Consider the following 26,273-nt stretch of genomic DNA (forward strand, 5'->3'; position numbering starts at 1 on the left):
CTAGGTGCACGGCCTTCAGTAGTTGTGGCTCGTGGGCTCTAGAGCACGGGCTCATTAGTTGTGGCTCGCGGGCTCAGTAGTTGTGGCTCGCGGGCTCTAGTGCACAGGCTCAGTAGTTGTGGTGCACCGGCTTAGTTGCTCCACGGCATGTGGGATCTTTCCGGACCAGGGCTCGAACCTGTGTCCCCTGCATTGGCAGGCAGATTCTTAACCACTGCGCCACCAGGGAAGTCCCATGTCTTGTTTTATAGATGTTGTCGAAGAGGAAATGTGTCCGTGTTCAAACGACAGTGGTGACTTTTACCCGTTTTGTAAGGACACCACCCAGTCTTTCCATCTCAGAGACTCTGGGGTGGGTTCAAGGTGCCCTTTTCAGTTTGGGGATGTGTGGAGGCAGAATTTAACCAGTTAACACTGTCCTGTCAAGTTTAGGAACTTGGAATCATGATGGATTCAGAGAGGTGGACATGTGCAGGCAGCTGGCCCCTCGTTTGGAGGAGGCTGAGCCCACTTGTGCGCTCCACACAGCATTGTTGGTGGCCGGTCCATGCGGCTGTGCCACGGGCCCCGATGGATGGGACTGCCTGAGTGTCAGGCCGTCCTCCTCATTCCAGCCCATCCTCTGTCCGCTGCTCGTTCTTTCCTCGAAGCTGAGGTGCTCGTGCGGAGTTGCCAGGGCCTCTCCTCCTCCTGGTCCTTCTCAGCAGCCCCTGTGCTCCTCTTCCTGCTGCTCCTCCTGCTGGAAGCCCCCTCCCCTCCTCTTACCCTGGCCTGCTCCCACCATACTCAGCGCAGCACGGTACGGCACTAGGACTTATTTCCCGATAGGATTTTTTTTCTTTTAAAAAGCTTGAAACAAATAATGTCTTATCTCTCTGTCCTGGTTGCCTGGCTCCTGGCATGTATGTGTTGACCAAGTGTGGAAGGTGGTCAGTTTAAAGAGCACATCGTCTGGTGGGCAGGATGTGCAGGAGGGGGGCTTCCATCAGAGAAGGGAAGTCCTGGGCCAGGCCTTCAAGAGGTGAGGTGTGTGTGAAGAGATGGAGGCGGAAGTCATCCCTGAGGCAAAGAGCAGGGTGGGCGGCGATGCTGGGGAGGATCTGGGGCGTCTCTGGGCCTCTGCTGCTGCTTCTCTAGGGTGTGATCGAGGCTGATGACTTGACTGGCCCGAGTGTCAGCAAAACGTGCACAACACGACTCAGGGTATGAGGGGTGAGGATGGAGATCAGTGAGCACCTGACACGTCCCAGGAGTGAAAAGTCCTGCACAGCCGTTGTGGTTGGTTATGTCGTCAGAAAAGGAACCGTTCAGCTCGTATGGTTTTACTTTGCTGAGGAGACAGCTGAGATGCTGACCCTCTGCACGATGGCTTGTTTCTTCTCCACTGTCATGGCCACGCCAATGCTGATGGGGGTTTAGCCCTAGCTTTGCTTTTGGCTCATTGCTTGATTTATGAGAGAAAATTCGTGTTATTTGTGCCTCCAGTATCTACTTGTAGAATTAAAGAGAGTTGACACATCTGTCAGATGCTTACATTCTTGGCTGGGAAGCGCCACATGGTGTGGAAATCAGTGCCGAACGCTTACTGTCCCCCATTGAGAATGGAGCCTGAAGCAGGAAGTCTGTTAAAGCTGTGCTGATAGTCAGTCTTCTGCCCAGTTTCTGTTCATTGTTCTTGATCTCTGCCTCGGCATAAATGTGAGCCCTTCCTGTTTGACCTGGAAGACTTTCCATAAGGAGATGTCTTTACAATAATGAAAAAACGTGAAACTGGGGGGGTGGGGGGGTGGGATGGGGGAAAAAAGCTCATTGTGACAGTATTGAAAGAGGAAGCTAATCTGTGTTGTCAACTCAGGCCACAGCTAGAGCCAGTCATTTCTTGACAGATGAAGCCATTTCTCAGAAAACAGGCTGTTTGCGGGTGGGAGGTGCGGGGACTCATGGTTGGAAGTTTGCCTAATCCAGCTCATTGCCACAGTCCATGGGGTGTGCATTTCTTCCCTCACCCCGATGATGCCACTGTGGAGAAAAGTATGCATTCTTGATCGTCCTGCTGGTGGTGTTATTAGATGTTGAGAAATCAGATTTCCTGTGAGGTGTGGTTTGGTTGCTTTTTTGGCCTCTCCTGCAATGCAGTTTGAATCATCTTCATTTTCTCCCTTTGCTGCATCCTTTAAAAGATAAGGAAGAGGGGGATAACCATACACTTAGAATGATGATAAAGTGCTGATGGCCCCGATCAGATGACTCTGATCTGGTAGTCTCATTTTCAGAGATTCTTAGGCAGGATCAACTGCTTTGGGGAGAGGAGAAAGCTTGTAACTTCCTGGGTTTTTTTCTAACTCAGAAGTCAGAAGTTTGCTTTGGAGTGAACCGTTCACAGGTTTGGGGCTGACCAGTCGTGACGGGCAGGGAGAGGAGACACTTGACCTCAAGTGTTAAGGGGACCCATGTCACCCTCACAGATATTTCAGACCAGACAGTAAGTGGTTCTTCGTGGGAAAAGAGGCTTTGTCTCTCTTTGTTATCATTGCCAGAGAATATAAATCATTAAGTCACAATTACTCATAAAAAGGCTTTGATAGTTTCACTTCCTGAAATGTTTATACTTAACTTGGTAGATAGTGTTAAAGTGATATGTTTTATTTAACACAAGAAACTCTTACGTTTTTTACTCTACACAGATTCTCTTCTGAATCAAAAAGTTACATGCTTTGCATTTTTTATTAATCTTCTTAATGGAACAGAAGAATTAAAATGATGTTAGATGTAGCTGAAAGTTTAAAAATATCAGTCCTGAGGAGAAAACATAGGTTCAGCCAACACTTGTAGCCAGTTCTAAATAGATAGACTTTTCCCAAGGATTACCTTCCTTTTGGGGGGTGCCTTTCAGGTAACACCCTGCTCCCCTAGTGGTCAGCACTCGGGCTCCAGGGAACGGGTCTGGGGGTGTGTGATTCATGTTTTTAATGAGCTGGAGTGACACCAGGTATAGATGTTAACACTGGAGAGAAAATAACAGTGAACCCAGTTCAAAGTCCTGAAGGCAGGGTGTCAGATACCCTTAAAACACCCCTGAGGTCTTTCTCCAGGCTTATGGAAGGGTCTGGATGACTTGCCGGATAACTGAATTCCCAGCACCCTGTAGGGGAACCTTCCCAGTGCCTATGGATTCTTGCTTCTTTTGCCAAATTGCTTTTTTCACTTGTGAGATAGATATGATTAGTCTCCGGGGTTTCTGTTCTTTCTGTGATTACAGCATGAGGAAATACGTTCCTTTAGTATTATATTTTGGCGGAACTTGAATTTTAGGGATTGTGTAGCATTCTGAAAGCATGCATTATTCTTCTGATAAGTGTTATCTAGGAGGTGTATGGTCTTTATTTTGTTAATTATGTAGCTGACTTTTTTACTCTCTCACGTAACAGTTAAAGAGTGATCAAACTGTTAAAAAAAAATGACTGTTATGACTGTTGACATCATCTTTCCGAGAACACTAGTATAAGTGATTTACTATAACAAGACCTTCGCTTTTCCTGTTTGCACATGATGTGTAATATTTACAGAGGTCTTGGGTTCAATCCAGCAGAAACATCTCACATAAATTGATGTGTGGAACTAAAGCCATTTAACATTTTCTTTCACATGGAGGTAATGTGAACAGTTTTTTTACTTTAAAAGTGGGGGAGAGAATGGTTGTTTGGTATTGCCTTGAGGGGAGCAGTTTACAATAGAACGTTTTCTCTAGTTAGACATCAAACATGCATGTAGGTTATAATTCAGTCATATGCCTCTGCCTGTCATATATTTAGAATTCTGAGTTAACACTAGTTCTGTTATTATACGTGTGCTTCCTCTCGCAGTGTCTTCTCTTCCCTTCCCTCCAAAATGATATAGGTAAAGTTTTGTGCTCCACGTATTTAAATTAGCATCAATTCTAAATCTGTGAGATTTTCACTTTAAAAAACTAGTATATCTAAAATGTTATAACACAATCTAATTAATGAAGTATCTTTAGTTGTCTTTTAAAGAATTGGAATATTCCAAGTGTGTTAAATATAGTTTAGCACTTGATCTAATTATATAATTAAGTGCTAAAAATTATTTATATATAGTTGAATGCACATCTGTTGAATGAAGAAAATGAAATGTAGTTACTGTGGGGATCTGGTCTTATTTATTTGAGGCCATTGTTGTTTTTTTTTTTTGCGATACGCTGGCCTCTCACTGTTGTGGCCTCTCCCATTGCGGAGCACAGGCTCTGGACGCGCAGGCTCAGCGGCCATGGCTCATGGGCCTAGCCGCTCTGCGGCATGTGGGATCTTCCTGGACTGGGGCACGAACCCACGTCCTGTGCATCGTCAGGCGGACTCTCAACCACTGCACCGCCAGGGAAGCCCAAGGCCATTGTTTTTTGTAGGTAGACTTATTAGTTCTTAGGCATCAAGAAGCTTAACCATCCTTTTACTTTTAGGAAGATAGGTGCTTTATTTCTTTTACTATGTTTTACTCTTTGGTCAATTTTTCTAGTTAAACAACAGCTAAACTACCACTAACAGAAGCACTTCCTTCTAACACACAGTAACAAACAAAAGGATTTCATCTTTGTACTTTCTTTTAAAAAAGGGAGTAATTTGGGGGACTTCCCTGGGGGTCCAGTGGTAAAGAATCCACTTTACAATGCAGGGCACGCAGGTTCGATCCCTGGTCAAGCAACTAAGATCCTACATGCTGTGGGGCAACTAAGCCCATGTACCACAACTACTGAGCTCGCGTGCGTCAACTAGAGAGCCTGTGTGCCGCAAACTACAGAGCCCATGTACCCTGGAGCCTGCGTGCCACAACTAGAGAGAAGCCCGTGCACTGCAATGAAAGATTCTGCATGCCTCAACAAAGATCCCGCGTGCCGCAACTAAGACCTGATGCAGCCAAAAATAATAAATAATCTTTTTAAAAAATAGTAAAAAGGGGAGTAATTTGGGATTTGACTCTACTGGGGTGCCAATTTATTTTTCTTTGTCTCTTCTATCATTTTATAAATATCCAGAAAATTAATATTAAAATAAAAAAGAAATGCAAGTTTGAAATGACGGTATGATTTGTCATGCTCTGTTTCAGATGATCACAGTCGTGTTAAACTGCAAAATGCTGAAAATGATTATATTAATGCCAGCTTAGTTGACATAGAAGAGGCGCAGAGGAGTTACATCTTAACACAGGCAAGTGGTGTGATGTGCAGCCGATGCCTGACCGCCATTCTTGTGATTGGCCTTCTTTAAAACACCAGCAAAAAGTGTGTCCTGACTTCTTTTGGAGATGAAACGCTATTTCAGTTTTTTCTGTTGTTATGTAATGAATGGTGTTATAATGTTTTGCAGCTGTGTATATTTCAGATAAAAGTAATCTTCAATGTTACACGTTCTCTGAAAGAAAGTTGTTCATGAAATTTGGCTAGGCCGGTTCTCTTCTGGCCAGTTGTCCTCCTTGCTTTATATTGAATATTTGGTACAAAGCCTTGGTTTGTTGATGCTTTGTTACCTTCTGCTTCTCTTTACATCACTTGAATCAGAACGAGAGGCCCTTTGAAAGCTCTTCTCTGCCCCGCCCTGGCGTGTATTTTCAGAGTGTGGACAGCCCTTGGATGTCAGGGCAGGTGAGGGTGTGAGCCAGGTGCCCAGACAACCAACAGGGCGGCCCAAGAGCCTGCTGCCCCTTTGGCCTCCTGCCCGATTGCGTCTCAGCACACCGGCCACACCCATGTTCCAGGAGCACTTTTCTTCCACTCTGAGATAGCAGAAATGATTTTGGTTTATCCACACCAGCTACCTTTTGTTTATCTAATAATAGATTTAATTAACAGTGCTCTCATTTCCCTCAGTTAATGAATTTTAAATATTCAAAAGATAAGCTGTATTATTCAGTATCTTGCAGTCACCTATAATGGAGCGTAATCTGAAAAAATATATGTATGTAACTGAATCACTTTGCTGTATACCTGTAACTAACACAGTATTGTAAATCAGCTATACTTAAATTTTAAAAAAGATAAGCTGTATATTTATAATGTTTGAGATTTTTAAAGAACCCATTTCAGATCAGAATAACCTGTTACTGAAAGTGAAAACCATTGAAAATGGTAAGAAGATATTCAAATTAATGTAACTATGAACTGTTAGACTATTTCTAATTCACAGGAAACAAGAATTAATTACTCTTTTTTTTTTTTTTTTGCGGTACGTGGGCCTCTCACTGTTGTGGCCTCTCCCGTTGCGGAGCACAGGCTCCAGACGCGCAGGCTCAGCGGCCATGGCTCACGGGCCCAGCCGCTCCGCGGCATGTGGGATCCTCCCGGACCAGTGCACAAACCCGTGTCCCCTGCATCGGCAGGCGGACTCTCAACCACTGCGCCACCAGGGAAGCCCTAATCACTCTTTTTTACTTGAAGTAAAGCAGCTCCTGTAAATCAAAAAGAAAAAGAGAAACAGTCCATGAAAAAAACTGGCAAAGAACATAAATTCACAGTTCAAAGAAAAGAAATAAAGATAGACAATATACATATGAAGAGATGCTCAACTTTTCTAGTAATTAGGGAATATAAATTTAAACCAGCAATCGGTTACCACTTTTCTCCTGTCAGATCAGCAGAGATTTAAAAGTTTATAATACTCAGGGGTCTAATACGTAAAGACAGAAAGATACATGTGAGGATGTTTGTTACAACTTCATTTTAATAGCATAGGGCCAGAAATAGTAGAATTGAAGCAGCCTGCAAGGGGCTGGCTAAATAAATTATACATGTGCTCTTCTTACTGATTATTTCTGGAAATTAGGAAAAAAGAGAGACTTTAATTTCCCATTTTCTGTAATATTTGAAGTATTATGTGCATTCATGTTTTTAATAAATTCATTTTTAGAGTTAAAAACATTTACTTTCTATTTGGAAAAGCCATAATGATAAAAAAACAGAAAAGAATAATTAACCTAGATTCCTTATCACACCCTTTCTTTCTCTCTTTTTTTCAAGTCTTTTTTTATCCATTCCTCTTTCTCATCTTTAGTCTCTAAAAATGCAGTTGTTTCTCAAGATTCTGACTTAGGTTTTTTCCTCCATCCAGTCTACACTCATCACTTCAACTCCCTGGGACCACATTTTGAACCTTTGTATCTTAAGAAAGAGGGTAAACTCTGGATTCATGGTATCTGTATTTGAATCCCAGTCTGGCTGCTTCGTTGGATGTTCATTCATCCAGCAAAGCTTTGAGTACCTACTTTGTGGCAGCATCGTTTGAATAAAACAGCCATTCATAAAACTGCCATTATGGGGGCTTCCCTGGTGGCGCAGTGGTTGAGAGTCCGCCTGCCGATGCAGGGGATGTGGGTTTGTGTCCCGGTCCAGGAAGATCCCACATGCTGTGGAGCAGCTGGGCCCGTGAGCCATGGCCACTGAGCCTGCGCGTCCAGAGCCTGTGCTCCGCAATGGGAGAAGCCACAAGAGTGAGAGGCCCGCGTACTGCAAAAAAGAAAAAAAAAAAAAAGTGCCATTATGAACTTCACATCCTAGTGGGAAGTAAAATTAACAGCTAGCAGCTAGCAATCTTTTTTAATTAATTAATTTATATATATATATTTATTTTTGGCTGTGTTGGGTCTTTGTTGCTGCATGTGGGCTTTCTCTAGTTGCAGGGAGCGGGGGCTACTCTTTGTTGCAGTGCGCAGGCTTCTCATTGTGGTGGCTTCTCTTGTTGTTGAGCATGGGCTCTAGGCATGCGGGCTTCAGTAGTTTTGGCACATGGGCTCAGTAGTTGTGGCTCACGGGCTCTAGAGCGCAGGCTCAGTAGTTGTGGCGCACGAGCTTAGTTGCTTCATGGCATGTGGGATCTTCCCAGACCAGGGCTCGAACCCGTGTTCCCTTCATTGGCAGGCGGATTCTTAATTACTGTGCCACCAGGGAAGTCCCCGACCTAGCAATCTTTTATTTATTATTTTATTGAACTATAGTTGATTTACCGTACTGTGTTAGTTTCAGGTGTACAAAAAGTGATTCAGTTATATACACACACATACATCTATATCTCTTCTTTTTCAGACTCTTTGCTGTTGTAGGTTATTACAAGTTACTGAATATAGTTCCCTGAGCTACACAGTAAATCCTGTTATTTTATAGATGATAGTGTGTATTTGTGAATCCCAAACTCCTAATTTATCCCTTCTCCCCTTTCCCCTTTTGTAACCGTAAGTATGTTTTCTGTCTGTGAGTCTGTTTCTGTTTTAATAATTTCTTTTGTATTTTGTATTTCTTTAGATTCCACATGTAAGTGATATCATATAGTAATTGTCTTTGTCTGAATTACTTAGAATGATAATCTCTAGGTCCATCCATGTTGCTGCAAATGGAATTATTTCATTATTTTTTATGGCTGAGCAGTATTCCATTGTATATATGTACCACATCTTTATCTGTTCATCTGTAGATGGTCACTTAGATGTCTTCCATGTCTTGGCTGTTGTAAATAGTAACAGCTAGCAGTTTTTAACACTGTTCTATATTTTATGTTTTGTATAATTTAAGCCTCAGGATAACCCTCTGTGGTAAATACTATTGTTATCCTTATGTTAACACGAGGAATCACCTAAAAAGACAAAGGAACTTCAAATAACTTTACCAAGGCCATGCAACAAGTGGGATGAGGCCAGGATGTGAAGCTACACGGTCTCCATAGACTGCATGGTTCTGCTCTTAATTATTCAGATCTGCTGCCTTGAAACTACTGTGTGACCTTGGACACATTACTTATTCCCCAAGCCTGTACTGTCGTCCCTTGGTATCTGTGGGGGGTTTGCCTCCAGGATCCTCTGCAGATGCCACAACCCATGGGTGCTCAAGTGCATAGTTGTCCTTCTCTGTCCTTGGGATTCCACATATACAGATTCCACCAATCACGGATCATGTATTAAGTTTGCCATCTGAGGTTGGTTGATTCTGCAGATGCGGAACCCATGGATAAGAGGGCCAACTGTATATTTATTGAAAAAAATCTGCCTATATGTGGACCCCCGCAGTTCAAACCCGTCAAGAGTCAATTGTGTACCTATATTATTGATATATATCTCTATTATCTATAGAACAATGCTGATAAAAACTCATATAGTGCCTGGTACTATGGTGAGTAGTCCATGGAGTATTTATTGTGGCATTTGTTACTGCTTTTTATTGGTAGTAGTAATGATAGTAATAACCCTTTTATAAAACATTATAAATCTCATCACGTAAAAGAAAATGCCTGACTCATACCCTAGTGATCTCATTTAAACCTCCTGTCCATGTTGGAGAGCTTCTTTGTGTCCTGACAGAGTCCCACCCCTGCCTCCACCCCCTGCCTTATATTTTTCAACATCCATATGGGTGTTTTTACCCACGTGACCAATTGACGTCACAAATTCTGCATTTTCTATGTCAAACTCTTTCTTTTTTTTTAAACCATGCCAGCCGCCTTCCTATTTTTCTCATATGGGTTAAAGCTGTCCTCCTCATGTGTCCTTTGTTCTGCTTTCCTTTGTTCTGCTGTCCTGCCCTTCTTCAGAGCTCTCTTGAATTTTATCTGCACCAAAGTGGTAGCTTCTTAACTTATTTCCTTGTCACCAGTCCGTCCTCCCTAATCCATCTTTAACAATTCCACCAGAATTACTTTTTGTGACATACGGATCTGGTCGTATCCCTTTACTCCTTAAAGAAGAGTTCGGTGACTATTTCTTGGATTCGAGACCCTCCCGTTCTGCAGGTGCAGTTTCCTACCATGTACCTCCATGTTGCCCTCAGCAATCTAACTGTCTTTTCCCAGATGTCTCCTAAACTTGCACATGCCTTGCCTTATGCTGGGAATGGATCCTGATTCCCTACCCTTCCTTCCCCCATGTCAATGCCCTCCTCATTTTTAAGGCTCTGCGCCAGTATCCTTCCTACTCCTGCAGACCTGATGGTTTACCCCTTACTGTTGTGGTGCTTGATGTGTTTCCGTTCCTTGCCTCTGTCGTAAGCTCTTTGACATCTGAGACTGCTTTTGCCTTTGTATCTAGTACGTTGGAACAGAGAACACGCACAGAAAATATTTCAAAAGATAGAGAAAACCAGAGATGCTAAGTGTTTATTAAAACTGCAGTTGTTCTCGTTTTCCTTTGTTGCTTATTATTTTTGTCATCTTTTCCCTCTGAGTTTTATGAAAACTAAAAACGTATATATCAGTCCCTTGGTATAGATCTCCATTTTGCACAAGAAAAATAGGTAGTATTGCTGGTAAGTGGAAGGGCTGAGAAACCCTCTCCCATTTCAGAACCACTAACAGAATGTGCGTGTGTGTGTGTGTGTGTCTGTGTGTGTGTCTGTGTGCGCGCACGCGTGCATGTGCGTGAACACACTAAGGAGCAACTTCGTTGGTGAACTGATCTGTCCATTTTTTTAGACAAAAGAAACAGCATTCATTTTACTGGGGTTCTTCTCATTGCTGTTTTTACCTTCACACCGTTTGGTTTTGGAAGTAACTCAAGCATTGGATAACATGCACCAAAGGAGGGGAACAGTCCCTCAAACCTGAGGGTGCAGCTCCTCAGGATTCCCAATCCCTTTCTAGCGTTTGTATAACTTAGAGCTTAGAGTTTATTAGTTCAAATAATATTTACCCAACACCCACTACACACCAGGGATACAACTGCCCTAAAGCTGCTTTCAGTGTAGCACCACTTGAATTGCCTTATTTTCCATGTGGAGCTGAAGCTCTAGTCAGACCTGGCCTCCCAGTGTCCTGCGAGGGGAATGCTTGTTGAGTTACTGGAGGTACAGTCAAACCTTGTTCATGTTAATCTTTACTCACTTAAAATAGTTAAAGTTTGGGCATGGCCTTCTCATCTCTTGTTTGCCCTTTATTCTGCCCTGTGCTACCCATTAATCAAAATGTGAAGGTAATTGGAAATTCATAATATGATTTGATTTTTTTTCCCCATGGCAGTATTGTGATATGCACCGTTACCCCTTTTAACTCTGCTCTTGAGGTTACACATTCTCTGGTTTTGTAGATTAACAGTTTCATAGTGGTTCAGGTGCTTTGAAATTTCCGCTTTTTCTGGAATTCTCTTTGTAACTAACTTGGGTTGGTTGCAGGCCAGTGCTGGCACAGACTTCCTCCTTTGCAGGGCTGCCCTCATCATGGAAGGCAGGGCCTCTCTTTCTGCGGCAGAGACTGGAGGGGACAGAAATCGCCTTTGCCTGCCTCCTTTACAGCTAGAATACAACCCATAGAACTTGGCGCCTGCGATTTTGACCCTGGTTTGCTTACAGGTTGTGCATGAGTAGTACAGCCACCTTAGGATGGCAGTACCAGCAAAGCAGGTGATGTTAGTGACAGGTTGGGAATACTGTCCCAAGCCCACTCCTCTTTGGACAAAATCTTGTCTTGACGTTTGTTCCTACCCAAGCCTGGTTCTCCAGCCCTCAACTCTGAAAGTCACCTGAGAGCCTGAAAATTTTTCTTTTCTGCCTAAGTAAATAAAAGTCAGTTTTGATCGTTGATAATCAGTAATCCTAACTAGCACAGACCTGTTTTTAGTTCAAGTGGATTTAAAGTCTCGATTTACTCTTTATGATCCGATACACTGTTCTCAGACGAGAAGCTTCCCTGAAGGAGTTTCCTTGGAGCCTTACTCTGTCCCCTTTCTCTTACCCACTTTTCCTTCTCTGTTCTTACAGGGTCCACTTCCTAATACAGGTTGTCATTTCTGGCTCATGGTTTGGCAGCAAAAGACCAAAGCAGTTGTCATGCTAAACCGAATTGTGGAGAAAGAATCGGTGAGTAATACTTGATATTTACAACTTAGTGTACTGCCTGTAATTGTTAACTTATAAATATTTTCTTATTTCTTTTGGGATATTCATTCATTAGTTTTGGCCTTTAATTGCTTAAAGGCTAGTGGTCAGGGTGATTCTGACCAGAAGAGCTAATGTATCCTTTTCCTTTTTTACCTTAAATATTTAAATAACAATTGCGGACCACTACCCTCCAAAATATAAGTATAATGGAGCCAGTATTGGCTAGTAGTGGTATTTAGATCTTTGGAATCTGTAGGCTTTATCACAATCTTGACAATTTATTATTATCAAAATCCTGGAAATTTTATGAAAGATTAAAGTGACAGGTTTCTAAAACCTTTATAAATTACCATTGGCTCTTAGGTCACAAGGCAGTAAGTATGGAAATGTATAAATTCATTGACATTTGAAGTGCAGTCTAAACCCAGTGCTAATTAGTGGTGTGACGTTGGGTAAGTCTTTCAGCTTCTGTGGCTTTAGGGTCCTCTTCTGTCAAACATGCAAATTGGAAAGTATTGTCTGTCAGGTCTCTTTCAGCCCTGAGGTCTTAGACTACTCTGCTGTTCAGGTTCCTGATTCTTCCTTTTTTAAAAAAAAAAAAGATTTAATTTTATTTATTTTTGGCTGCATTGAGTCTTCATTGCTGCGCACGAGCTTTCTCTAGTCGAGTGGGGGCTTCTCTTGTTGTGGAGCATGGGCTCTAGCCCTGTGAGCTCAGTAGTTGTGGCACATGGGCTCAGTAGTTGTGGCACATGGGCTCTAGAACGCAGGCTCAGTAGTTGTGGCACATGGGCCTAGTTACTCCGCAGCATGCAGGATCTTCCCAGACCAGGGATCGAACCCGTGTCCCCTGCATTGGCAGGCGGATTCCTATCCACTGCACCACCAGGGAAATCCCTCTTCCTTTTTTCTAAATTAATAGTTGCCAGTTTTCAATGGTGGTGAAGGTTTTTCTAGTCTGTTTCAGATCTGAAGTGGCGTTAACATACCAGAGTATCCAGCAATGTCAGCGTAGTCGTTTACACTGGTTTTCGTGCTTCAAGTGATGGGGACTCTATCAGTTGGGACATTTTGAGCAGCGTTGCCAACTAGAGGATTATAAGTGTCATCCCTCATTCTGCAGTATAATTAGTATAATAAAAAGATAAGACAGGGCTTCCCTGGTGGCGCAGTGGTTGAGAGTCCGCCTGCCAATGCAGGGGACATGGGTTCGTGCCCTGGTCCGGGAAGATCCCACATGCCGTGGAGCGGCTAGGCCCATGAGCCATGGCCGCTCAGCCTGCGCGTCCGGAGCCTGTGCTCCGCAGTGGGAGAGGCCGCAACAGTGAGAGGCCCACATACTGCAAAAAAAAAAAAAAAAAAAAAAGACTTCCACCAGAAATCATATTTACGGTGGTTGGATCTAGAGTCAGATTTAATTGTCTGGGGGAAGGTCACCTTGTGGGTGGGGGCATAATGTTTGTCAGCGTAATGATGGTGGCAGCTGTTGCTGGTCGGTGTTTAGCTCCTTAATTAGGGGATATAAAATAGTGACATTCCAGGATCTCTTGTTGGAATACTTCTATTAAAAAAAAAAAACACAACCTCCCACTCTTGTTACTTGGCCACTTTTATTTATTATTTTTTTAATTAATTAATTAATTTGTTTATTTATTTATTGATGCGTTGGGTCTTCATTGCTGTTCACAGGCTTTAGTTGCAGCGAGCGGGGGCTATGCTTCTTTGCGGTGTGCAGGATTCTCACTGCAGTGGCTTCTCCCGTTGCAGAGCACGGGCTCCAGGCACACGGGCTTCAGCAGTTGTGGCACACAGGCTCACTAGTTGTAGCTCACAGGCTCCAGAGCGCAGGCTCAGCAGCTGTGGCGCACAGGCCTAGTTGCTCCACGGCATGTGGAATCCTCCTGAACCAGGGCTCGAACCCGCATCCCCTGTGTTGGCAGGCAGACTCCCAGCCACTGTGCCACCGGGGAAGCCCCTTGGCCACTTTCAAATAGGAAAAGCAGTTTTCAAAAGAAGTTGATTCCCTAGTGTCCTCAACATGTGACCACTTAGGTTTTCTTGGTGTGGGGGCAGGGCGGGAGGGCATCAGGTACTGTGAAGTCACGGATTCAAACATCTTTGATTCATTTCACTCCATGGCAGTTATTATCCTTATTTGTAGTCAGATTGCCCCTTCACTGGACAGCAGGAAGCTCTTCAAGTTGGGCCCTGAGTTCTTTTACACAGACCCAAGAGTCTTCATAGCTACTTGCTGTCTGGAATGACTCCATTATTGCAGGCTCATCTTAAACTCTTGTGTAAGAATCAGCCATTTCTTTAAGGGGCCTTAATTTCTTTCAGTGGTCAGTGGTATTTCAGGGTCACAACAAAAATAGGGGTGTTTGTTGCCACTGGGTTGGTCTTTTCAGTGAACAGAGCTAAGGAAAAATATGTTTCTGTGTTAAGATAACACAGCGCTAGTGTTCATACTGATATTTCTGATTCAAATTTAGGCCTATAGGGGTTGGCCCAAGCCTTTCTATCCTTTATATCTGTTACAGTGTTTTCCATACCATGAATTCTGGTTCTCAAAGACACTAGTGATATCAAATATCTTATAGTGACTCTTTTACTTTGTCTGATATTGCACACAGAAAATAGTCATAATAACAAAATCAACTCCATCACCAAAATAACTACTGAAAAAAAGTTTAAAATGTTTTGTTTTTCCCATTCTGTTTTTTTTAAAGTTGTACTTTATGTACATTGTCAGAGTTTATAGCACATTATACTCTGTCCCTTATGCCCCTTTTGTGTAAGTCTGTATATGTTGAGGTGTCTCTCCAGTCATTTTGTCTGTAGGTTATACTCCAGAGGATCCTGAGGAAGGACTCATGGGCACCATAGTCCCTGATGTCTTACGTGCCAATGACAGTTCATCTGCTGGCTCAGTGCTTAACAGTCAGTTTGGCAGAATATAAAATCTTTGGCTCATATTTGCTTTTCTTTGAACAACTTAAATGTATTACTCCATTTTCTTCTGGCATTACAAATTACTGTCAAAGTCAAATGGACATCTTCATTTCCTTTATTAATCAGTTATTCTTTTTACCTATGTTACCCAAAGGATTTTTTTCCTTCAAATTCCAATAATTTTACCAGAATATTTCTGTGTTGGTCATTCTGGGTCAGTTTGTCCAGGGGCATAGAGTGCTTTTTCAGTATGTGATTTCAGACATTTTTTCTTTCTTTAAAGAAAAATTTATTGAATTATACTTGTTGACATTTATTCTGTTCCCTTGCTTGCTTTGGTGTTCTTTTCTTGGGTCCTCCTATTATGCATGTGTTAGATTTTCTTGCTTATTTTTTATGGTTGTCACATTTTCTCTAATCCTATTTGTCTCTCTCTTCATTTCTTTTTTTATTTTAAAAATGTCCTCCTTTTTCTCTTAAGGCATCATCTGTTGTGTTTAGTCACATCTCTTTTCCCTAGTTTAATTAATTAGTCTTTGTTGATGAAATGTGTTCTGTTATTTCTGAACCTTTTTTCTTTTCTGTCACCTCATTTCTGAGTTGTTCAAATTCTAATTTATGCTCTTTCACTTCTTGTGCCATTTTTAAAATGTCTTTAAGCTGACCTTTTGAAGTGTCAGCTCATAGTATTCATTTGTTTTGGAAGCATTTTTATTGTTTGTTATTTGTAGCTATTTGTGATTTCGAAAAGGAGAAATGGCCATATTTTACAAGGATGTTTTTCTGGTGTTTTTTCCTAATGAAATGACTCTAGCTCACCTTACCTCAGCCTGCTGGCCTCATAATTTGGCTTTTGGGAAGATGTTTTTATTGTCACAAATACAAATTCCATGTCAATAGTTCTGCCAAAAGGTAACAACTCTAGGTAAAGGGAGCTTATCTTCTAATTCTTTCCCCGACTTAATTTTAGTAAATAGGTATGTAATGTTATTTCTAGATATGTAGTAGTATTTAGTAGCAGATTAACGGGTATTTATGGAAAATACTTGTAAAATAAAGCCTTTTCAATACTGTTTGAAGGTAAGATTCTTGTAAGAGTTTGATATTTATAGAAAAATAGTGTGAATGCCAGTATGATGATAAAATATACGTTACCCTGCTTTAGAAATGACTAATTGATTTTCATTTTATGAACTTGATATCTGTTTATGGGTTTTTTTTTAGTGTATAAGTTAGAGGAACATTTTACAAACCTGCTTTTGTAAGATGTCAATCTTATTAAAATACATTAAACATCAAACGTAGTGTGACTGTTCTTAGATTTGGGTACTTGAAAAATATATAGCGTGTGTGTGGTTTGTTTTCCTTTCCAGCTTTTTATGGTTTCATTATGTCTATAAACTAAAAAAAGTCATATGCATTAACCTAAATTCTTAAATTTAGGTTAAATGTGCACAGTACTGGCCGACAAAGGATGACCGAGAGATGCTGTTTAAGGAAACAGGCTTCAGTGTGAAGTTCCTGTCGGAAGACGTGAAGTCCTATTATACAGTCCATCTGCTGCAGTTAGGAAACACCAATGTAAGACTTTTCATGCCCAAACTATGGGGCTTTATATGATGATTTTAAGGATTATTCCTTGTTCTTAGATATGAAGTTTGCGGCAGTCCATTCATTTCAATAATAACCTATAATAGTGTACAGCCATAACCTTTTCCTTATAGATTTTGTTCCTATATGTGGTAGCTCTCTGAGGACTCTCAAGAAACCTTAGAAACTAAGAATTTTAAAGTTCAGGTAAATATTTGAGGATTCAGAATAACTTACTAAAATTAGTCGGGGATTAAGAGAGAGGGCTTTAGAATCAGGCCAACCTGGATTCACATCCAGCTCTGCTACTTAGTGTATCTGCTCCCAGACCTCCTGAAGTCTGTCCTCTTCTGTGGGATGGAGATGGTGGTGCCTCCCTCTCAGGGCCGTTGTGGGGTCGGGTGAGGGTGTGTGTGCAGAGGCACTAACACAGACCAGGTACCCTGTAAACGCCAGCTCTGATACTTACTACTGTTGAGAGTGTTGTTAATTCAAGGGATTAGTCACACGGAAATTTGTCTTTATTGAACTGGTGAAAATGGTGAAGTAAGTTTACCATATGGTCTCAAGAACATTTACTTGGATTTTTTTCCAGAAATATAAGACTCGTTCCTGGTACTTGGTTGAGATACAGGTACAGGGTGGGTTGTGAGCCTGCTGTTGTCAGGCTGAAGATTGAGATACTTCTCCCCTCTTCCCACTTACCTCTTTGCCTTCTTTGGTTCGTAATTAGAATAACTAGAAAATATGAAATAAGAGTGATTCTGAGATGCTCTCAGAAACTAGAAAAACTACAAAATAGGAAAATGTTTGCCCAAAAATGGCTTCAGGAATGTATCTAGTCTAAAGTGAGATACTGTTTTAGTTAACTATTAAGTGAATTGAGTGATTAACATGTGATCATTAACCAAAAAAAAAAAAGCTTTGTAGTGAAGGGAGATATATACACTTTTTAGATATGCAGAAGTACCTTTTATGGTTGATCTCCTGAAACACCTCTCTGTTTTTTATTACATACTATAAGTACAGATGTGTGCCGAGTGCTTCGGGCCAGGTCCAGCTTCCATGACTTTCATAGCTAAGCTTATTATGGGATCTCTTAGGTCATCCAGGGAGGAGGCTTCTTTATGAATCTCCTCACTGTATTTATTTTGCACCAGTGATTCCAAACATACATACAAACATACATACATTTGCATGTATCTTAAGCTGCATTGAAATACATCAGCTACTACTTGGTTCTGGGTTGTCCAGTGCTAATTCCCAGAAACAGAGCTGCGTTTCCATAAAGTTCTCATGGGTCTTGGAATCATCTTCTCATGGTGTTTACTGATCCCAGGTACCTCCTCTGCTTGTGGCATTAAAATTGATTTAGAAGGAGGTGGGCATAGGTGTTTTTCTCTGTCCTGAGCATTGATTACACCTCAAGTAATAAGATAGAATAACTTTTGTATTTTCTTTATCACTTTGCAAAGTATTTTCACATATGTATCATTTGTCCTACAGTCTTCCTAAAATGTGGACAGAGTAAATATTCTTAATATCCCTGGTTTTCATACTTAAAAAAAAATAACCTGAAAATCCATGAGGTTAATGGATTTTTTTCCATAAATAGATTACTCAGTTAATAAGTGATAAACCAGAACTCAAATCCAGATCTCCTAACTTCTAATGAGATGGGACCAAGTCTTTTGAAAAAGATGCTGATTGTTGTAAAGGAAGATCCTTGGTTCTAAAGTTTCTGAAGTTGAGGCCGCCCTGGGAGCAGGCCAACCCCTACGTTTTAATTGCTGGCAATTGTGTGATTTCTTACTGACCTGGGTTCAGAGTACACCATAATTAAATAGCAACAGTTTATGTTCTATTTTACAATCTTTAGTAAAAGCTAGGAGTGTTAGAAGAATAAAGTAGCGTTTCAGTAGGAGACACAGAATTGCATTTGGTTAAGTATTTAGACTCAGGAACCATGTGGCCTGAGTTTAAATCCGAGCTCTACCACTCCTGGCTGTGTGACTGGTCCCATTATTTAACCTCTGTGCCTCCGTTTTCTCATCTGCAAAACGAGGATGATGATGCAACTGCCTTGTAGGGTTGTTACGATGATCGAGTGAATTAATGCTCTGACAGTGCCTCAGACTCAGTGTGGGGCCTCCTGTTGTCAGCGGCTCCCTTGGAGTTGGGAAGGGCTGCAGGAGCCAGGGCAGCGGAGGACGCGCTGCAGGAGAGAAGGTGATGATGAAGTAGGGGAGGGACAGCCGGCCTCACCTGCAGGTCTGGGTGGAGGTTCCTGAGTTTCAGAGGACCAGGTTGCTTCTAAAGGAGTCTGGCTGTGCCTTTTAACAGATCTGGGGCCAGAGCTGCCTCCTGTCAGGCCCTGCTCCATAGAGACTTCATGTCTGGTGGGCAGTAAAGCACCAGCTGCCCTTTCCAGCGTCGTGATGAGAGCGCAGAGTTTGAACTTCTGGCCCCACGTGAAGAGATTCCATGTCTGCTTTTAAAAGGGGCCTTGTGGCTTAAGCTATGAAGATAGTTTTGAGGGGCTTTTAAAATCCCAGGTCATCTGGAGAACTTGTCTTTTGGGCTTTTCTGTTTAGTTGGCCTTCACCATTTTCAGTAGTGTCCTCGACCAGCTTTATGTGTATCAAGTTCCAGGAAGGCTGTTTTCATGCTGAGTTCTGTTTCTCTGCCTCTAGATTTGCCCAGAGCAGGGTTAGATGCCACCCGGGTGTCCTCCTCTCCTGTCTGTTTATGTCCTGTGCACTCTTCTGTCCAGCTTGTGCCCATTTCTCACTTCGGTCACTTAATGTACCTGTGATGCATTCACTCCTAACAGCTAGGATCTTCTTACGCTTCTCTTCATAATTTAAATTTTACCATTTCCCAGCTTGTGCAGCACTTGCGCATGTGTACATTTTGACACCATAACAAGGTTTTCAGCTCCCCATGGGCAGGGTCCTTACCTGTTGCCCTTGTACCCCCTCTGCATTTGCACCAAGTACCCTGTTCACCACCCCACACCTGAGTGCTTGTCCTGAAACACGGCTTGGTCCTTCCACTGGGGTCTGGGAAGCCCTTCCGTGGCCAGTACAGGAGTCCCCGGCCGGCCCGCGCCTTGCCTCTCCCGACCATGCCTTGGGCGTTGCCCTGCCCCCTGCTTAGAACCCAAGCCCCTTGCCCCCTGCCCTGGTGCTCTCCTCCCCTCCCCACCTGGGAGTTCCAGTCATCTTCCAGAGTGAGTTATGGTGACCACGTATTTAACACGGCCGGTACGGGATCCTGCAGGAGCTGGTGAGGGACTGGACTAGGGCAGTGACCTCAAGGGAGGAGGGGTCGACAAGCTTGCTTCTCTCCAGGTGGAGCGGAAACACAGGTGAGGAGGTTGGAAATGTGGAGAGGTTACAGTTGATGGGAGCGGATCAGGGGCCGCGGTAAAGGCAGCAGCGAGTGTGTCATTTTGTCAGAGATCACCGCATCTCTTCACATGCCACCACGTGCAGGTGTTGCCTTGTTTACCCTTCACAGCAGCCTTGTGAGATCAGTACTTTCTTAAACCCCATTTACAGGTGACGGAACTGGGGCTTGTGAAATTCTTGGAAACAATCTTGCTACCTTCTTTCTGTGCCTAAAGTGTGAAAATTGGGCCTGGGGCTGTAGAGCTGTATAGATTTTTAAGTAATAATTAGAACATTTATAGTCTTACTCATATTGATAACAATTATAGTTAACTTGTATTTGAATGGCTCTAGACAGCGCACACTTAAATTACCCCCAGGCTCTCAGCTCTTGTACCTACTCAGCTCATAGTTTAGCTTCCTGGCCTCCATGGACCATGAGCTTGTCATCTGATTCAAAGACGTTACATTTAAAATTCTTCAAATAAATGTAAATGAGATTTTGCCCTAAGAAGAATGGTGAACTGCTGACATCTTTGTGCAGAGGGTGGTGTCCATGATGTAGTGCCTTATGGAGAAAACTGGGCAGGTGTGTGCAGACTGGCTGGAGTGGGGTGTGAGAGGTGGCAGTGAGAAGGGACGGAGCTGACTGGTTGTCACAGCAGGACTGAGGGGCTTGGTGACCGAGCAGGAGGGAAGGGTGAGTCTGCTGTTTGAAACTAGGAGTTTGTCAGAAACTGTAGAGTCTAAATGTAGAGACTGTTTGGAATAAAGATGAATTTTGTTTTAGCTCTGTATGCTTTGGAACCCTTTCCCCCCATTCTCGTTTTTTTTCCAGCATGAAAAAGAGGGAAAAGGTATCCAATCGTTCATATAAACTTTTTTTTTTCTTGCGGTACGCGGGCCTCTCCCGCTGTGGAGCACAGACTCCGGACGCGCAGGCTCAGCGGCCATGGCTCATGGGCCTAGCCGCTCCGCGGCACGTGGGATCTTCCCGGACCGGGGCACGAACCCGTGTCCCCTGCATCAGCAGATGAACTCTCAACCACTGCGCCACCAGGGAAGCCCCATATAAACTTTTTTTTATACCAGAATAGTAAACATATGGATCTTATTACTTCTGTGGCCCTTTGGGAATTATGTGATTTTTGTGAGCTAAGTTTTTTGAATCTTGTTTCAGTAGGAGTGAATTAATACAAAATTAACCTCTAAGAAGTTCTTTAGTCTGGTCCTACACGGAAGAAAAAGATGGATTTTCAAAAATCTATTCATGAGAAAGACTGTATTATACAGTGGTGAGCATTTCTGGAAACTGGCTTTGAGCATCCCAGACAGTGTGACCTGAATTTGAAAGAAATAAAGAGGCCACTAGTCTTGAGCCAAAACCATATAAGCAAGTAGTTGCCCAGGATTGTGGGGTAACTGTAGGTTTTGGGCCAGGAGGTGATGCATAGTTGAACCTACACTGTATAGGCCACACCCTAGGGAACACTTCCCTGGGAGCAGGGCCCTGGCACCACCCCTCCTAGGCCTGGGACCTCCAGCAGGTCCACCTGGACCTGGCTGAGGCCCATGTGGACCAGGGCTGGGCCTCTGTGCATGGTCAGCACAGCGTGGTGACTGAGGACTGCAGCAGGGCTGCTGTCGGGGGAGAGGGTTAAAGACACCCACTGGAATCTGAGGCCCCATTTAAAGGAAGATGCGGTTGAGCTAACCGTGTGCCTGGGCTGATGGAGGAAAGGACTTAGGACCCCAGTCCTGTGTGGGTATCAGATGGCTGCCATTTACGGTTTTCTAGAAGGAAGCTACAGTTTAGCCTCCTTAATTTGGAATGTTTTAAGCACTGTTTTTACATACAGTAAGATACAATCTTTTTGATGTATAGGTCTGAGTTTTGACAGTGCATTCGTGTCACCACCTGCCCAGTCAAGATAAAGAACAGTTCTGTCACCATCCCCTAGATACACACACGCATGCATGCGCATGCGCACATTCCTCATGCTGCCTGTGTACAGTCAGCCCGGCCCCACTCTCAGCTCCTGGCTACCACTGGGCTGGTTTCAATTCCTATAATTTTGTCTTTTCCATGCTGTCATGTAAATGGAATCGTACAGTATACAGCCTTTAGAGTCTGTTGCTTTCACTTAGCATAATTAATTTGGAATTTAAAAGGAAATGTTTTGAATTTTAATAATCGCAATGAGCATTTTAATTAGTAATAGGAAATCTTCTAGTGCCTTCAGTGTACTGAGAACCTATGGATCACAGTGTACTTGGAATTATGAAAGCTGGATGTCAAGAAAAATTAGTCACTAAATGCGTATAATTAAAAATTTTTTTTAACTTCTGCACTGTACTTTATCAGTGCTGTACCTCATATAACTGAGTCTGGGACTTAGGAGTCTTAATCTGTACTGAAAAAAGGGAAATATTGTTTTTAAAAAAAGAAAGCTAAGTTTAATTTTGTAAATTTGTATTGAAAGGTAGATGCTGTAAAAGTAACCGTTAAAAAAATCAGGGTTTTTTATGCTGCTTCTGTGGCTCCTTCTTCCAAAATAGTCCTGTAATTAAAGCTGAAACATTGTGCAAAGATGTGTTAGCGGTTGCCGTTCCCTCTGTGAATGAAGAGCAGAAGGCAGAGAAGTGCTTCTGGGGGCAGAGGGCCTTTGGCAAAAGCCAAGGAACGTTTTCATAATGAGTTAGTCAGAAATAAAGGTCGTTGAGAATGTCCAGGAAGTGGTGGTGAGTGCCAGGCAGGCTTTACGAGACAGGAAACACTTAGCATGTTGGTAAATCATGTTCGCACATCAGCAAAGCCGTGTCAGCAGTTCTAGGATTGGAAATTGTTACCATGGGGAAAAGCAGCAATTAGGAGAGCAATTTCAGTTAAAAATGTAAAGATTGTTTCTTTAAATTAATTCTTGAGTTGTTCCTCTGTGCCTGGATAGCAGAATCTAAAAGATAACTCATATAATGGGGAACATTATATTTTTTAAAACTTTGAAATTCTTAAAAAAGAAACCATTAAAGAATGTAAAATTAAACTGGTAGAGATTTAAAAAAATAGAATAGAATCCACTCATCATGATGTATGAATTAAAGAAAATCCTGGCAGCATGTATGGTGCAGGTCAGTGGTTGGGAACCCAAGTGCTGCTCTAATCCTGCCTCTGCCATTTTCTGATGTGTGACCTTGGGTGCATTACTTAACCCTTCGCCTCAGTTTTCTCATCTGGAAAATAGGTTTTAATAGGATTGTTGTATGGGTTGAGTTAATACATAAAAAGCCTAGAACATGCTTATAAAATAATAAGTGTTACAGAAGTGTTAGTTATTATTAATATATTCCAAATTCTCCTAAAGAAAATCTTCCCATACTTGTGTATGTGATTATCAAAAACCAAATGAAAAATCATGGTACATTACACAAAACACATCTTTCTGCAGTAGACTGTTAAAAGAAAAAACTCAGAACTAACATTTCCCCCCTTGATTTTCACTTTTTAGAGTGGTGAAACCAGAACAATATCTCACTTTCATTATACTACCTGGCCAGATTTCGGAGTCCCTGAATCACCAGCTTCATTTCTCAATTTCTTATTTAAAGTGCGAGAGTCTGGCTCTTTGAATCCTGAACACGGGCCTGCGGTGATCCACTGTAGTGCCGGCATTGGGCGGTCAGGCACCTTTTCTCTGGTGGACACTTGTCTTGTTCTGGTAAGTGACCTCGTTTCAGTCTTCTGTACCTTTTTATTGTTTCCACTGGCAGAAGTAAGCTCGACTGTCAGGATCCCAGAACTGTGTTTTTCAAACTTGAACTTCTGCCTTCTTTTAGAAAAACCAAAAACTCTCATTCACATCTTTTCAGCTGCCTCTTGCTGTGACTGGTGGGGCTGCATCCAAGATAATTCTAGAGCTCTCGAAGGAGACTTTTCCTGGTAGCTTTTGTTACCTAAATGATGGGTCCTCTCCCCCGCCCTTCTTATTTTTCAAACATCAGTTGGTAGATAATATTGAATTCTTTCTTGCCTTAGTTTCCTTATTTACAAACTGCAGAGAGTGAGAGTATTCTCCTCCCAGGACTGTCATAAGAATTAAGTGGATGAGTGCATTTAGAACACTTTCTAAGCCCTCGGTGAGTGTGGGTTTTAATATCATTCGCTGAGGTTCCTGTTGTGCCTGAGGGCTGTGTTCTTTCTCCACCAGCCTTCCCAGCCCCAGCCTGGGTACCGGCCTGTGCCTTTCCTCCCTTTAGGTTGATGGGAGGGTATCTTAGCACGTCTACTGTGTTACCACTCTGCCTAATATCCTATACTTCAGTCAAAAGCGGCTTGTTATGTTAACTTTGACGTGTTTAAGAACTCTAAGCATCTGTTCTGTTAATGGTAAATACTAAAACTGGATCGTGTGTTTCCCTGTTCCCTGCCAAATTTAACTTCAACAGCTGTTCTCTTTTCTGGTTGGGGTGGGGGTGTGTGGATCCAGCCCCAGCTGGTGCAGCGGCCCCACGGTGTCCTTGTGGGTCTGGCTGTTTCCGCCTTTCTGCTCCAGCACCCTCAAGTGGCTGCCACACACAGACGTGAAGGCGCCGAACGAAAAGATTTACTCCTGCCAAGACGTTCTTAAAAAAGAAAGGCACTAATCTCGATGTATTTATCCTTACATTAAGCCAGAATGGGCCATAAATCCTCCCTTCGACCAACCACTAGCCAGAGTGAATGAGATTCCTGTTGGTTGGAGCCAGCTGTGAGTTAGCTGAAGGGCCAGGAGTCCTCCCTCTGCTGCCTGGATGGGGCAGACGGGCAACCTGTCCTAACTTGCTCTTAGCGGTTTTCCTGTACTGCTTCTCTTTCCTGGACTCCTAACAACAAAAGGCTTGAATAATGTTTACCTTTCTTGCAGATGGAAAAAGGAGACAATATTAATATTAAACAACTGTTACTGAATATGAGAAAATACCGAATGGGGCTGATTCAGACACCAGATCAACTCAGATTTTCATACATGACTATAATAGAAGGAGCAAAGTTTATAAAGGGAGATTCAAGTATACAGGTATACTGTGTATCAAATACGATTTGCATCACATAGCTGCACTCTGTTTATGCATGTGTCTTCTCCCTTCCTTCCAAAAAAGCATGTTTACATTAATGTGGTGAATCCAGCTGGCCCCTAAGATTGTAAAATGTATGCCCCCCTCCTCCTGTGTACCTCAGCCTCATGTTAAATCCTGCCTGTTACTCAGAAGCCCGAGTGGGGACACAATTTCATTAAAGAAAGTAAGGTTCCTTGTAAAGGAGGGTTTAAGCATTTCATCATTAAAATAACCAGAAAATTTAGCTACTTTTGCCCCATTAAAAACCTGATCTGGAGTTATACAAGAACACTTAGTTTATATCATAGGTATTTCATCTTTTATAACAATGAGCAAGCAACTTGAGTACTTGCAGCAAACGTAATGAAATTTCAGGAGAATGTTATTTTTCTCTGGTTGGTGGCTGTATTCTCATGAAGGTATTTTTATTCCACATTTGTAAAAGCTAAGTTAAAAGACTGATTATCAGAAATCTGTGTTTATGTACTAACGTAACATGTGAAATAGAAACAGAAGTAACAACAGACACCCGTTTCTTGTCTGAACTGATCATATGGAATTGGACATAAGCAGGTGGAATTCTTTATTTTTCTCTTACATGAACCATTTGCTTCCTCTTCAGCTTCTGTGATTACTAGCCAAAGCAGGAATATTCTGAATAAGCTCTCCTTTCTAACTGAGATCACACCATCTGTCAAGATGGAATGAGATATAAGTAGTTAAGTGTTGTATGGATTACACAGACATTTAAATATTCTTAAGAAATTTTATTTATCAGCTGACTTTTTTGTTCTGATCATTGGTGTTATTTTAACTATTCAAGACAATCTATTGTATTTATCAATAAAAATTTTAAGTTTTATTTAAAAGGTTCCCCCCCAAATCTTTAGCATTATAGAATATTTTTTTTTAATTAATTAGATTATTTATTTATTTATTTTTGGCTGCGTTGGGTCTTCGTTGCTGCGCCTGGGCTTTCTCTAGTTGCGGCAAGCCGGGGCTACTCTTCTTTGGGCTTTTCATTGCGGTGGCTTCTCTGTTGCAGAGCACGGGCTCTAGGCGCACGGGCTTCAGTAGTTGTGGCACGTAGGTTCAGTAGTTGTGGCTCACGGGCTTAGTTGCTCCGAGGCATGTGGGATCTTCCCAGACCAGGGCTTGAACCCGTGTCCCCTGCATTGGCAGGTGGATTTTTAACCACTGCGCCACCAAGGAAGCCCTCTAAAGAATAATTTTTAATGAAGAGAAACGTCAGTCTGTGAAGTGCTTGGTATGTGAAGATTAAGCCCATGAAGCACGAGACCCTCTTCCGACGTTACCTCAGATGTTCAGGATTAGGAACAGGTCTCTCTTTAATCTCGGCTTGTGTCTGCCAGTTTACATGCAGAGGT

At 42.4% G+C, this 26,273-nt stretch overlaps 1 protein-coding gene across 2 annotated transcripts in view; it reads left to right on the forward strand.

Moving 5' to 3' along the window:
• The window catches only part of PTPN2 (protein tyrosine phosphatase non-receptor type 2), a 76,316-nt gene that overhangs the window by 35,985 nt on the left and 14,058 nt on the right, over window positions 1-26,273 (forward strand). For both annotated transcript variants that reach the window (XM_082668136.1, XM_082668135.1), the window contains exons 3-7: window positions 5,119-5,219; window positions 11,738-11,836; window positions 16,253-16,390; window positions 23,298-23,507; window positions 24,693-24,845. In XM_082668136.1, coding sequence (XP_082524262.1) covers window positions 5,119-5,219; window positions 11,738-11,836; window positions 16,253-16,390; window positions 23,298-23,507; window positions 24,693-24,845 — 701 coding nt within the window. The remainder of the gene's footprint in view (window positions 1-5,118; window positions 5,220-11,737; window positions 11,837-16,252; window positions 16,391-23,297; window positions 23,508-24,692; window positions 24,846-26,273) is intronic.

The sequence above is a fragment of the Grampus griseus genome (genome assembly GCF_964374135.1).
Source record: "Grampus griseus genome assembly, chromosome: 12".
NCBI lineage: Eukaryota > Metazoa > Chordata > Mammalia > Artiodactyla > Delphinidae > Grampus > Grampus griseus.